The 14,166-nt window shown below is 36.7% G+C and overlaps 2 protein-coding genes across 2 annotated transcripts; both read left to right on the top strand.

Moving 5' to 3' along the window:
- The first annotated feature begins 9,254 nt into the window (after positions 1–9,254).
- Positions 9,255–10,418, top strand: LOC126791664 (probable transmembrane ascorbate ferrireductase 3). Its single transcript, XM_050518138.1, has 4 exons — positions 9,255–9,464; positions 9,559–9,607; positions 9,749–9,948; positions 10,028–10,418. The coding sequence occupies exons 1-4, from the start codon at positions 9,303–9,305 to the stop codon at positions 10,289–10,291; spliced, it is 675 nt and encodes a 224-aa protein (XP_050374095.1). The 5' UTR covers positions 9,255–9,302; the 3' UTR covers positions 10,292–10,418.
- Positions 10,419–12,706: 2,288 nt separating this feature from the next.
- On the top strand, positions 12,707–13,843 carry LOC126791793 (protein PELOTA 1-like). The gene has a single exon (XM_050518274.1). It carries the CDS (start codon positions 12,707–12,709, stop codon positions 13,841–13,843), a length of 1,137 nt encoding a protein of 378 aa, XP_050374231.1.
- Positions 13,844–14,166: the final 323 nt, after the last annotated feature.

Here is a 14,166-nt window from a genome sequence, read left to right on the forward strand (position 1 = left end):
ATTGTGATTTCATATCCTATCTAGCATTGTGTTTTGTCATAATACCCCTTGTCCACATTATGCTAGGAATTGAAAGAAATACAAAGTTATAGGCCAACATACCAACATACACATATTGTTCTTCTCAAGCCACTAATTCCATATATAAACAATGATTCCCAACACTTTATCCCTCCTCCAAGAATACAGACTGATATAAAATACTCATAGCTTCAACATTAAACTTTGAATTCTTCATTCTTCAAAGAGGTATAAAGTGCCAAAACTATAATTGTATTAAAAGTAAGAGTAGAAAAATAAAAGCAGTGGAGAAATGCAGTGAATAGTGGGAATGAGAATCATTGGTGGTGAACAAAAACAAATGATTATGAAGACTTTTGGGACTAAAAGAGGTTTAACCTTTGAAGATAAACTTTTAATTTAAAAACTAAAAGGATTTACTAAATAAAAAAGGGGGGATTTGCATTCTCAATCGGGTAACTTTAGCCCCGCCCAAGACGCCGTTCCTTTTCAGCCTGAATGAAGAATGCCCCTCAGTGTTTTCTACATTACGGATTTACCATAATAAGATGGCATTATGGTGAATAAAATAACTATCCGGGTTATTTTCTGTAACAAAAGCTTTGCCATGACAAGTGTCGGATGCAACATATTTTGCCGCTTGGGCTGGCATGGGCTGCAGATGTAAACACGTTCGCATACCACCAAGAAGACCCTCAATTTGATCCATCATTTACGGATTTGCCACAAACCAAATTTGACGTAATGGCAACCGAGTAATTAAAGTAGAATTGTCTAAAATATTAAAGCATCTCAACAGTTTTAGTAAAATTTATCTAAAATAAAAAAACAAATGTTAAAATCTTTAAAAAATTTATATTCAAATTTCAAAAGTTTCTTCATTTTGCATATTTATGCATTTTATTACAAGTGAATAAAATATTATATAATCTTATTTTTATAATCATAAATTATTTTATATATTTAATTTGTTAGTTTGAAAATGATTTTAATTATTTATTATTTTATTTGATTGTTATTAAAGCTTAAGTTATTGGATAAAAGTGTACGAGTATTAAATACTGTTTTTGCAAAATTTTGCAGGTTGCTATAAATTTAAAGAATTTCTCATTATCTATAATATGTTATACTTTAGAGAATATGATAAGAAGCTGTTGGAGTGAGAAAAAACACAATATGCTCTAACATTGGTTCAGACGCGTCTAATTTCGGCGCCCACTTTTGATCAGATATCGAGATTTGCTAACTTGGGCGGCGGAGATACGCGCCTTCTCAATTCAATCACTGCTACAAAAATATGCATAATTTATACTTTGTATGACTACATCCTCTTACGGTCTTACCCTAAAACAAGAATTCACTCTCAAAGATTTCGCCATTGTAATTTGTATAAGGTTCTCTAAAGTCGGTATATTTTGAATTAATGTACGTAATCATGTCGGCCAATGATATGACCTTTAACTCGTTGCCGGTGAATATGTACAAAAAGAAATAGTTATTGGAGGTGGACAAAGGTGCACTCTCGGATGTTCGCGTCATATTGATTTGTCGCTTCCGTTAGTCAAGGTTAGCTTTAGTTCAAATGTCTCAATATTTGAATGACAAAATGTTCCAGCCTTATAATTACTATGTCAAATATGTCGAGATACTGATCAAAGCGGCTCATTACCCGCCCTTTAAACCATTTGTGGTTTTTCAATTAATGTTATCTCATTTAACGAGTAATCTCTAATTTATGTCAGAACATAACATATTTGTGGTTTAAAAATTTTCGCAACAAGCATTCAGCCACATAAGAAATAATTGTAAAACGAAAAAAGAATTCAAACTAAACGAAAAGAATATAAAATCCTTTGTTTGGGTCAAAAATAGAATTCTGTTCCAAGATATTAGCCAATTGTTAATTCTTCCATTAGTAAAGGGAGAGGCTTTCCGTTTATTTTGGTTTCCCATTTCAACAGGCACAAGAAAAAGTAATTTTCCAAAATTCCTAAATCAGTAAAACGGTCCAGACTCCAGAAGCTGATGTAAATCCCAGTCTCTCTCACGGCCCCCACCCAGAATCCATGCCATTACGAGAAAAAGAAGAAGAAAGAGATATTGGACCGTGATTCATGGGCCGCCTCCCTCCGAGCCTAACTCCGTTAATCACGGGGTCAATCCCGTCAAACCGAATCAAAGCCCGTGACTCCTCCTGTTAACGTCCGTGTCCGTCGAAAACGGCGTCGCATTTCTCGTTTGGAAGACTATTTTGATGGGAATGCCGCCTGCATTGCATGGAAAAAAGGTTGGCCAGGAGCACGTTAGCTGAAAAATGTGGAGTTCTGCTAGTGTACGCCGGTAGTGTATCATCGGTGGTTGAGACATTATTGGAGATTTCGATACTTTGGGAACGTGCATGGGATCTCATCTCATGATCCCAAATGTACATTGAGCATGACGCTCATGCAAACACTAGTATCAACCTTTGTCCGTTTATCTCAAAACTCTAAACGTACTCCGAGCACAAAAGAATTCAGAACACTGATGTACCTAGAGATCGATCCATATCACACAATTCGATCGCTAGGTCACTTTTTTTTCGATAACGAACTAAAACGAAACAACAAAACTTGAAAGACAAACCCCCGAACTACTTTCTTTCACTAGCTAGGTCACTTGAACATTGAATGCGTACGTTAAAGAAGTTTGGCACTATAAATATACACTTGTGGTAGTCCACAAACCAAGGTGATCACAGTCATAGGTGTTAAGGGCATCTCCATTGTCAAAGGAGGACAGGTACCTCTATTACGTGTTGAGCTAACAAATGAGCTAGGTTTGGTTAGAAACTGTTGGAAGAAGAATTGAATGATAATTAAAGGATTAGATTGACCTAGTTTCAGTAGCTTAATATTGGCTAGCTCCACAAAGCTTAATTGAATGATCGAGCATTATAATGCAGAAGCAAGACCGAGACTAGTTGATTAGTTGATTCGTGAGTTCATATATTTTAAGTCTTCTCTTCTGGGATGTTTGTCTGCCGTCTAAGAAACAAAGCCCTAGGTAAGCTTTTCCGTCAGCTTCACTTTATTGTTAAGACCAGTAGGGTTGGATGGAGATCCACCACGTGTCACGAGCATGGATGATCTGAGACCGCGACTTTTATTCGCATATAGATCAGTATTATCTTCAACCACGTAAGCGACGACGACGACGGGCCTCTCTGCTCCTTTGTTTTCTTTCTTTCAGCGCCGATTTCAGGTTTATCCTTTTCTGGAGTGCAAGCCAAACCCCACCACCATGACGAACTTGGAATCTTCCCAAGCATCATCAGAATTTTCCATTATTTATATTTAATTTGAACTAGTCTTCTGTTTAACTAGAAATAATTGATTAAATTCATGAAACATGATCGAGGGTACTGATTAGCTAGTGAACCTTGATCGAAGGCTCCGGATTTCAGATTACCAGAACCGTGAGCCCTAGTTGGATCACATGCACGTATGATACTTACTTAATTAGGGCTGTCAATCTTTCAGTTTTCCTCTTTGTGATATCTTATTTACTGTTAGCTTTCCCGCATTTTATATAACCCCTTTCATAATTGATTTCTTGTGATCATGTGAGTATGAGATTGCCCAAAATCTGCAATATGAAAGTTGTATCCTACTGCTCCAGCAAGTTGATTCTGATCGACAGTAACGACATAAATAGCTATATCCACTTCATTTTAATTTTATCATTGGTCGACAGTATGCCATATTAACCATTTCATCACTCGGCTAACTGGTGTTGTCTCAAGTTGTATTATTAAAGAGTAAATTACTTAATTAGTCATATAAAAATACAAATCATTCTTGGCAAGTTATTGAAAGTATATGTCTTCTAGCTAGCTAGAATTATTTTAACAGAGTAAGTATGCTTAGAGCATTGTTTATGGTGCTCATTTTATTTATCACATAAACCTTCCCCGCAAACAATATCAGCTAAATTGATATGAATTTTGACCGTGCATGCGTACTCTGTCAATCAAAATTATATATAACAATTGTATACATCCATTTGATCTTGCAGCTGGTACCATACCTATCCAAACATCAAACACATATCTTTGGAACAAAGAAACACGTATACGTAGCTAATTACGAACCATAATGAAGGTTTAAATTAAAAATAAAAATCTCTTGGAGGCCAGAGGGTGTATGACCCATCCGGCGAAATTCTTTATTTCCTTTTAATTAAGTGTTAAATATCATAATTAATGATACATTTAGTGTAAATTGCCTATTTGTTAGAATTATTCATTGTTTCCCATACTGAATAAAAATTTAGCCCATTCAAAATCTTTTCTCAGGTTCCGCCACTGAGAGTAGTCATCATAAATGATGGTGTATGGTCGCTCTAACCCTAAGGATAGTTGGCGGATCGGATACATATAGTAAATCAGGAAGGTGCAAAGCAAGGGACCAAATCACTAGATCGATCGAGAGTAGCGGTTGACAAGTTTAGCGCGCGACATCTTCAAAACTTGATCGATATTAGTTTTTTATGGGAGGATTCTAAAAACTCTATAGTTTTTTGGTTTGATCTTTGTGTATCGTAAGTTATTAACAGTTGTTTATATATGTACGCAAACATTAGATCACTAATTGCATTCAAGTCATAGATGTATCTATGTTTTTTCCGATCGATTGCGTCAGGCAGACAGCAATTAAGTAGGTCTGACAAATAAATGTTTCTGTGGTATATAGCCGTTTTTTTTACAATGTGGTATATAGCCGTTGGACGGTCAGAATAAAATGAAGAACAGAGTGAATGGCAGGAAAAGGATGAGTTAGCTTCTGCAAAGTGCAAACTACTCTTGATTTACAGTATTAAAACTAATCCAATTCCACCGAACCCAACAGCAGCTGCTGCATGAGGCCAAAAAGAAATGCATTATAACTTTGTAGTTTTTACAATATTGTGGATTTGGGGTGGGCAGTGGACACCACCGGCCTTACTCAACAACTTCAGCTTTAGGGTTTTAATTTTGTTTTATAAGAGCTGCAGCTTTAATTAGATTTCGTATCTGCGAAATCATTTTTGGTCGCATTGTATAAACACTGTAGGACCGTTTTCACATCATTTATTCCCGACATGTAAAACCACGAAAACAATTCTAAAATGCCATCGTATCAATTTTTTTTTTATAAAATGCCAAGCACCCCAGCCTCTGTGTCTCTCTCATATATCAGTCAAGAACATGACACATCAGGAGGCTAAATATAAGGTGAGAAATTTCTTATATTACAAGAAAAGTATATTCAACATGCATCACAAGTCAATGTCATGATGATCGACCTAGCCTTAAACATTTTGTTTCATCGATTAATTGCCTTATTCTCTGGCTCGATCTGGCTATTTCTTTCTATCTGATGATAAAACTTACAATTTGGTTTTACTTGGTACTGTAAAATCAAACTAATCCTTTCTCGAGTTTGCATTCCCTTACATTTTTGTTTGGTTGAGAAATAACATTTTACTTATGCATACAAACGAAACCTTAATATACAAGCAAAAGAAGAAATAGTTAGAAAGTATAACGTAGATGGTGTCCACGCGCAAAATAGGGGTGGTTAGAAAGAGGATTGATACATAGGGTCGGTTGGAGCCCCAAGCATGAGTGCAATCGATGGAGTTGGAAATGGAGGAGGGCATTGGTGATTGGTCTCATCCATCCATTTCATGATTTTGCATTTTAGCCCCGTTTGACACATTGCCACAAACTTCAACTTTCTATCAATTCAATTACATATATAAAGTTCTTTTATTAGAAAAAATAATATATTACGTATACAGAGTTCTGAGTTCTCGTAGTGCTGTTGTAAGTTTTAACATCTATTCATTCGCTACTGACATCTATCATATGATTGAGCATCCGAATTACGTCTTTCAGAATTGGAATCAACACCTCATTGTTTTTCTTTTGAGGAAGATTGTTATACGTACACATGATCGATCATGCTTGACATTTGCATAATTTCTTCGATAACGTCACAGTTTGGAATCGACTCAAATAGATAAAGACGTACAGAAACCTTCACAACAAGAATTAATGTTCGATCATAGATATTGTATAGCACTGCCTAACGCATCAACCTCAACACAAACCCTATAGTTTTTAACTGGGTCACGAATCTAAACTCATTAAATTCCAAAAATTAACGATATCATAGACAAAACGATCGAGCAACATATTCAGACAGCGGATACTAGATACCCTAGAGCCTACGTATCAGGCCAATAAACAAGGTTGTGTATATTGTTTCTAGCTGCAAGTTCCTCTCTTGTAGTCATTTGACTTGAATAACAGGGTTGTGTATGATGTTGACAAAATATGAGTTCTAATTATCTGATCATATTATCTTCTTATGAAGAAACTTTCAAGTTCATACAATTTTTGTGTACGTAATGACGAGTTAGTATACTTGATCTCTTTTTATTAGCCAGTCTTTTTCTTGGACAACTGTAAGCTATATGGAATAATAAGTACTCGAAATCAGCCATCCGTAGCTAGCTAGCCGTTGGCGTGGCTTAGCGCACTGATGTTTGATCGATCGGTGTGTTATTGTCGTCTATAGATTGCAAATACAAGTTATTGAAACTTCTATATCTTCTTGGCATCTTTTAATTTTATGCATAATGCAACTTGGGTTGTATCTGAGGGTCCATAGAATTTCAATGACTTTTCAAAGAATGAAAGTTATATGTGTGCTTATACGTACAAGAATTTCATTATGCAATGATGTGCTTGTGAATTTCATTCATAATTAGATCTGCCGAGGCCAAGACAACGTGACTACGTGAGTTACATTGGATACAACTTCGTTTTCTTTGGGTGCACTCACATGCTTCACACCAAACTAAATTCTTCGGATCGAAATGGAGTACTTCCATGAAGTTTTTCGTAAGCTTGAAAACCCCAAAAGGAGTTAAGAATCAATATGATATCGGCACATTTACGTGCAGAACAAGTTTGTGTATCATGCGGGGATAAAACCTGCTGAACAAGATTAATATAACTCGTAAAGAACACTACAAAGTTGAGTTAGCATATTTCAAGGAGAGATGAAGATTATAAAAGTTGAAATAAAAATGCGAAAAAAAAGGCGATGGAAGGAAGAACAAGTTCCCATCAACTTAATTATCAAGTAGAAAAGAATGCATGATTATCTGACAACCACCGGACTCGGTGATGATTATAGACTCAATGTGCGAGCTAGCTAAGTTGTTAATACCATGATAAATGCACAGTACAAAAATATACGATCACGAAACAATGGAAAACATCAAATGGATGCACATTTCAATGAAAACAAATCGATTCCATCATCTTTTTCCCATTCCTCCAATCATTTCCCCTAGCTACGAGTTCTTAGGTTTATACTTCATCATATATATATATATATATATATATATATATATATATATATACTTTCTTTGTTGCGGAGGTCCGCACCAATGTTTTGGTACGGATTTCCATTTTTTAACCATTTTTAATCGAATTTTCTCATTTCTACCTTCTAATATCTAGATAATATTGTTTAGATCATCTCTATAAAATGTCAGCTAATTTGGTAATCGCTAAGGCCCTAAAAATTACATTTGTCTGTTAAAAATATGAACGGTTCATTCAGTCTATCTATTTGTTTTTCAATTTTGAGGGTCTTAACTTTCACTAAATTAGTTGAAATTTTGCAAAGATAATTTGTATAATATTATCTAGATACTAGACGGTGGAGATGAGAAAATTCAATCAAAAAATGGTGAAAAAATGGAAATCCACACCAAAACTATTGGTGCAGACCTCCTTAGCTAAGAAAAATCACGCACACACACAAACACACACACACATATATATATATATATATATTATGCAATGTGTAAAAGTTTATGCAAGTATGAATGAGTATTTCTACGGCTAGCAAAGCTGTATATGCTCCAACTGGATTTGGAAAGTTGAGTCGTGGTCCAAGCGATCGAAAGCAAAGCAAGTGCATGCAAGCTCATGAACATAATGACACACGGTTTTCCCTTTTGAAGCTTAAGGGTCCAAGAAGGAATTCGTGGAGTTGTCTCTGAACTTTTTTCCTCTTATGTTTTCGGTCCAATTTAGCATATATAGACAAGTTCAATTGCTACCGCAGCCTACATATGTAGCTAGTCATTCTATGAATAGAGCTTGTTTTGGTTAAGTTTCGGCATATTTGTCACAACCATATCCCCAGCAGATGTTTTGTTCAGGAAATGATATGACAAACACCTTCCGTCCGACTCCTCCCACGCTCCCAGTACAAAATTGTTCTTTAAAACAACGCACTAGGAAGGCCCATGTATTCTGCATTTCTGCTTAATTGAGATCTGTCATCTGTGTATGCATGCCCTTATATAGAATTACACAAAGTTAGGCCTATGTCAGTATGTTTTCCTCATGGGCCTGATCCTTTTGAAGAACACACTAGAACAGTAGAACACAACAATGGGAGATGGAATAGTGTGCTAATAATCTGTCAACATGCAAGATGTAATCATCAACAATTCTTTATTCTTTATTATTTTCATGTCTTAAATTCTTAATGCAGACTACAGCTGACTTTCATGTCAACGATTATTTGGACTAGTTTTGTCAACCACTCATCCTTTTCTTGATCTTCATCATCCCTTAATTCCGTTCCCCAATGAGATCAAGCGAGCAATCAATGTCCCCAATCACTGTAATATAGCCTTGTTCGGACTTTGTAGTTTCTATTCTTCCTCGTCCTTTGCATATCTTGTATAATGTATATATGGTTTCTTTAGAAAACATTCCTCTGCTTTGCTCTTGCTCTTTACATAACATTCCTCTGCTATGTCAGCTGCTTTATTAACACTTATTCGGGTATCCCCATTTGTCACTCCAGTACTCATTTCTCCCTATATATTATTCACATCAGGGACATCAGAGATCTTTAGACTAAGCTATATATTAGTTTTCTGTCAGATTGTTAATTTGTAAGCATGAATAAATACCCTATAGTACGTACAACTATAGCTGGCCTCTGATGCTTTTCTAATGTTCAAAGTTTTGCTCAAAATTCCAAAACCAACAGAGCAAGCAATCCCAATACAAGGTTTTTAGCGTGTTTTCACAAACTTTTCCAAAAAGGAAATGTGCATATATAAGAACTCATTCAGCATCATAACACTATCTAATCAAAAGGAAGCAATTTTTGGGATTAAATCCAAGAGCCTCCGTCTTTCACTTCTAATTAGTTGCAATGCATACTAGTACAAACTACAGGTACCAGCGTTCAGCATCTAGATTAACAATCGGTGCACACTTGTTTGGCATCTTAGCCCTCATACTCTTGCTTGTTTGGTTGTTGCATTATCGCGGGGGTCTCGATTATGATTCTGGCAATTCACAGAAAGTTTTCAATGTAAGACCAGTACTTTGTAGTTCATATTCACGGGTTAGAAGTTGAACATCGTAACTTAGGACTTCACTGACGTTCTATTTGTGTAATTTGGCAGGTTCATCCGTTTCTTATGTTCTTCGGATTCATTTTCCTTGCTGGTGAAGGTATATATGCAATATCATATTTATGAACTCATTTCAGTAGAACCATGCATAAGACTGTATAAAATGAAGTAATCTTTTCATAAGTATATATATGCGTTGTTCGGTTTCGTACGTAAGTGTGTGTGTTTTGATGATGAGCAGCAATGATGGCATACAAGACTGTAATGGCGGAACACAAGGTGCAGAAATACGTTCACGGCTTCTTCCACCTCGTAGCTCTTTGTTCCGGCATATTGGGGATATGTGCTGTTTTCAAGTTCCACGATATGGAAAATCTAGACGACATGTTTAGCCTGCATTCATGGATTGGCTTAACCACAATTATCTTGTACGGCTTGCAGGTATATAATTAAGCAACCAGCTTATATCTAAATGCCACTTAACTAAGTAATTAAGCTAAATTAGTTACCTATGTTGCAGTGGTTGTTTGGATTTGCTACATTTCTGTTTCCGAGAGCGTCAGAACATTCGAGAGTTCAAATTGCTCCATGGCATATGAGTATCGGCAGGGTGCTCCTGTACACGTCGATATGTGCCGCCCTGACCGGTTTGATGGAGAAATCCACATTCCTCCGGGAACAGCTAAGTGAAAGAGAATTACATCTCATCAACTTCACTGCACTCTCAATCCTCCTCTTTGGCATCTTCGTCGATCTTTCAGTTGCTCTTGCACGTTACGTTTGATTTCTATCATCATGGATCATGGATCATGAATGGCTAGCTTCATGAATAATCATGCATACTGTTTGGTGCCAAGTGCATGTTATTTTCCTCAATATTTAGTGTGAGTAATTATTTGAGTGGGATGATTTGGGGGTGATCATATATATATATATATATATATATATATATATATAATGTGAGATTTATATTGTGAGTATTCGAGTGTTTATAACTTTGTATCAATTACCCCAAACGGCAATAAATTGTATTTGCTGAAACGACCGAGTATGGTACGTACATGAGCACGTAAGACGTTGCTATACCCACAATTATTATAACATGTATGACTGTATGAGGTATTTTGGTCATCATCTAATCTCAAACAAAACAAAATAAAGAAGTATATATGAGAAACCGGGCATCATGTTATTCCCACAACCAAAGGTAATTCCTTTGGCATGTGCTAATCCATGACAGAACCCATGTGAAATGGTTTCAACCCGGTAGTTTAGAAACCGGGTGCCCTGGCCAAAGTAATGTCCTCAATACCCCAACTCAAGCCCATTTTTTGCCCAGTTAGAAACAAAGAGGTATGTAATGCCTCCGCCAACGATCGAAACTCTAACCAATGTCACGTTTAAGTTTTGGTTAAAGAGTTGTCGCGGTCAGAAACCACTACTCCACACCCGTGACTGGTCCCTCTGCTTCGGTATGCAACGGTGTACCACCATGTAGCATTGTGGGGTTTTCTTCCGCTGAGTTTGTCTTTAGGCCCCGCATAAGAAATGTTTTGGAACTGGAAATAAAAAAAATGTATATATGAGTTATAAAAAGTTTTTCATGTTAATAGTCAATTACTTATATCTTGAGTTTATCGAAAATTTTCACATTTTTTTGGCAGCGTTTAACATTAATTGTCTAACATATATATGATATATAGCATTGAGACTTAGTCGATCAACTGAGAAATAGCTTGTCTCTCTCACCGTGAAAAGGTCCTCATATAAACCAAATTTGTGATGCCGCGTCTTTAGTATGTGAAATTACAAAGAAGGTTGTTAACATTGGACAAAGTTTTATGCTAGTGTTAATATGTATAGGTTGTTCCAATTGATACATGTACACAAGGAACATATAGCAAAGTCGAAAAATGTCAAATAAGTGTCATCTCCAACCCATTAGTGTCGCCACCTTAGGATTCGCCTGCCGGACAAGTTTGCCAAATTAATCCCATGTATTTGGACTTGGTGCAAAAAAACTTAGTTCTCATTCAAACAAGTTAGCTAATTAACATCGTCTACTGTCGGCATTGCCTTAGTTGTGCACATTGATAGCATCATTATTTGCATCCCATTCTTCTCAACACTGTTTCTCTGATCCTGGCCTCCTGCATTTTATAAGCTTTATAAGTAGCTCTCTAGCTCTAGTGTATCTTCTTCATTACACCTCTGTTAGAAAAGCACCCTAGATAGTAGTTACAGATTATAATGGCGCCCAAGAGTCGTAGCTACCAAATCTCAGCAACCCAGTAACCATATTTGCTCATTTGTTACTTATACTCTTATAGCTATCACAACTCTTCTACTTGTTTTTCTAGTACACTTCCGCGATGGCTTTGCTTTCAACTCTTTCATCAAACTGAAAATTTTCAATGTAAGTTACTAGGTTAATTGTATGCATTTGTATAACATCTTCCATATTTGGACCGTCGCATGCAGTACCTCTCACTATATCTCCATTATTTTCGTACAGCTTCATCCATTTTTCATGGTAATCGGGTTTATTTTGATCGGAGGCGAAGGTAAAGTTCTGCTTTTTTCGCATGCATGTCGATCTTGTTACTAGAAAATTTTGCATGGTATTGTTCTATTAACGTTTTTTTTCTATCGATGATTTGACACACCATTGATTTGAAGTTTGTACTATTGATAAATTTTGGGTTATAGAATTGATGTATGCTCATTAGCTCATACGTAACACATGATAAAACGTGTTGATCGAGCTCTACGTAGAATATACATAGATTTTGAACCTGTCGTTCTTGCTTATGAAGGAATTTTGATACTGCATAATTTAAGGTCATTCTGATTATATTTCACTGTTCTCCATTATTCATTTTGTTGCACTAATCAATCGTTGAATTCATTGTTAAGACCAGTCCATGCCATTTGCTGGCTAATATGGGCTCATCTTGGCCTCGGACTTTAACACTCATGTTTACTCCATCAAAGCCCACAAGGAAAAACAAACAAATAAAAGTAGAACAATCCAATCCTACTTACAGTAGGAGTGTCGGACGTACAATCTTGTCCTACTTAAACTACTCCAACAATATTAAGGAAGGGTTTCCCCCGGGGAAAGACTACTTATAAAGCGAGGGAAAAATAACCCAACATGATCAATAAACATCTGAGACGTAATTTGATAGAGAGAAGCATGAAGATTTCCAAGCACAAGAATGACGCCGGAGAAGAAGGCTTTAAGATGACACCGGATGATCCAGAAGATCTGTGGATCGCTTACAAACTGATTTCTCCGGGAGACACGGTTACTGCTTCAACTTTCAGGAAAGTGAAAAGAGAATCGAGTGGAAGAAACTCTACTGCAGAGCGAGTTAAGCTCGAGTTAGGAATCCAAGTCGAGGTGGTTCCTGATAATTACATTGTCGGATCTGTTCTTCGAATAGGGGGAAAGAATATTACCGAAAATGACCATGTGAGTTTAGGAGCATATCATACTTTGGAGATTGATTTCAAACGAGCTTTTGTGTTGACAAAGAAGGTTTGGGATTCACTGGCCTTGGAGGAACTCGAACAAGCCTCCGATCCTGGGGCTAGTGCTGATCTAGCTGTGGTGTTGATGCAAGAAGGACTAGCACATATTATGAAAGTTGGTAAAAGCGTGACAATAACTTGTGCAACAATTGAGACTTCAATTCCTCGCAAGCATGGACCTTCGGTAAAGGGTTATGAGTCGGCTTTGAGTACATTTTTCGAGAGGGTCTTGCAGGCTTTCTTGCAGCACGTCGATTTCAGCATTGTTAAATGTGCTGTGATTGCTAGTCCAGGTTTCACCAGGGATCAGTTTCATAAACACTTGCTGTTGGAAGCAGAAAGAAAGCAGCTGAGACCAATTATTGAGAACAAATCCCGGATGATCCTTGTGCATTCTAGCTCGGGTTACAAGCATAGTTTGAGTGAGGTTCTTGATGATAAGGAAATTATGAGCAAGATAAAAGATACTAGAGCAGCAAAAGAGGTCCGAGCGCTCCAAGAATTCTTCAGTATGATGTCAAATGAAGCAAACCGTGCGTGTTATGGACCGAAGCATGTCGAGGTTGCTCATGATAAAAACGCTGTGCAAACCTTACTGATAACAGATGAGCTCTATAGGAATGCTGATGTAAAAGAGAGGCAAAAATATGTTGATTTTGTGGAGTCAGTCAAGGATTCGGGCGGCACTGTTCATGTATTTTCTTCCTTGCACGTTTCAGGAGAACAACTAGCGCAAATTACAGGCATCGCTGCAATCCTTCGTTTCCCTCTACCCGAATTGGATGATATAGAGATGTAATATAATGACAGCAGGAACATTTAGGAGTTTACTGACGTAATTCTGTAGCTGTTTGATTTTGAATGACTAGTATTCTACTTTCTAAATTCAACTCTCAGTATGATTTGCTTTTCTTGGATAGAATCAGCCACTTGGACACTAGAGAGTTAATGGCGCTTTACCTGTTAACAAACTCGAAGATAATAAGAATGCAAATCTTCTAGGGCAAGTATATATTATTTAGAAGAGAAAGGGGATACTGGAAGTGTTATGCAGAAAGCACAAATGCATCTGTGCAATCATATGCACAAAGAATGACGCCAGGTAACCCACCTAGCTATAAA

The sequence above is a fragment of the Argentina anserina genome, chromosome 4, assembly GCF_933775445.1.
Source record: "Argentina anserina chromosome 4, drPotAnse1.1, whole genome shotgun sequence".
Classification (NCBI taxonomy): domain Eukaryota; kingdom Viridiplantae; phylum Streptophyta; class Magnoliopsida; order Rosales; family Rosaceae; genus Argentina; species Argentina anserina.

What these genes read in the sequence shown, in the direction of transcription:
- LOC126791664 (XM_050518138.1), top strand. Translation starts at nt 9,303, where the DNA reads ATGCATACTAGTACAAACTACAGGTACCAGCGTTCAGCATCTAGATTA. An exon ending in ATTCACAGAAAGTTTTCAAT is followed by an intron (nt 9,465 to 9,558) that starts GTAAGACCAGTA and finishes GTAATTTGGCAG; the next exon opens with GTTCATCCGTTTCTTATGTT. An exon ending in TTATCTTGTACGGCTTGCAG is followed by an intron (nt 9,949 to 10,027) that starts GTATATAATTAA and finishes CCTATGTTGCAG; the next exon opens with TGGTTGTTTGGATTTGCTAC.
- LOC126791793 (XM_050518274.1), top strand. Translation starts at nt 12,707, where the DNA reads ATGAAGATTTCCAAGCACAAGAATGACGCCGGAGAAGAAGGCTTTAAG.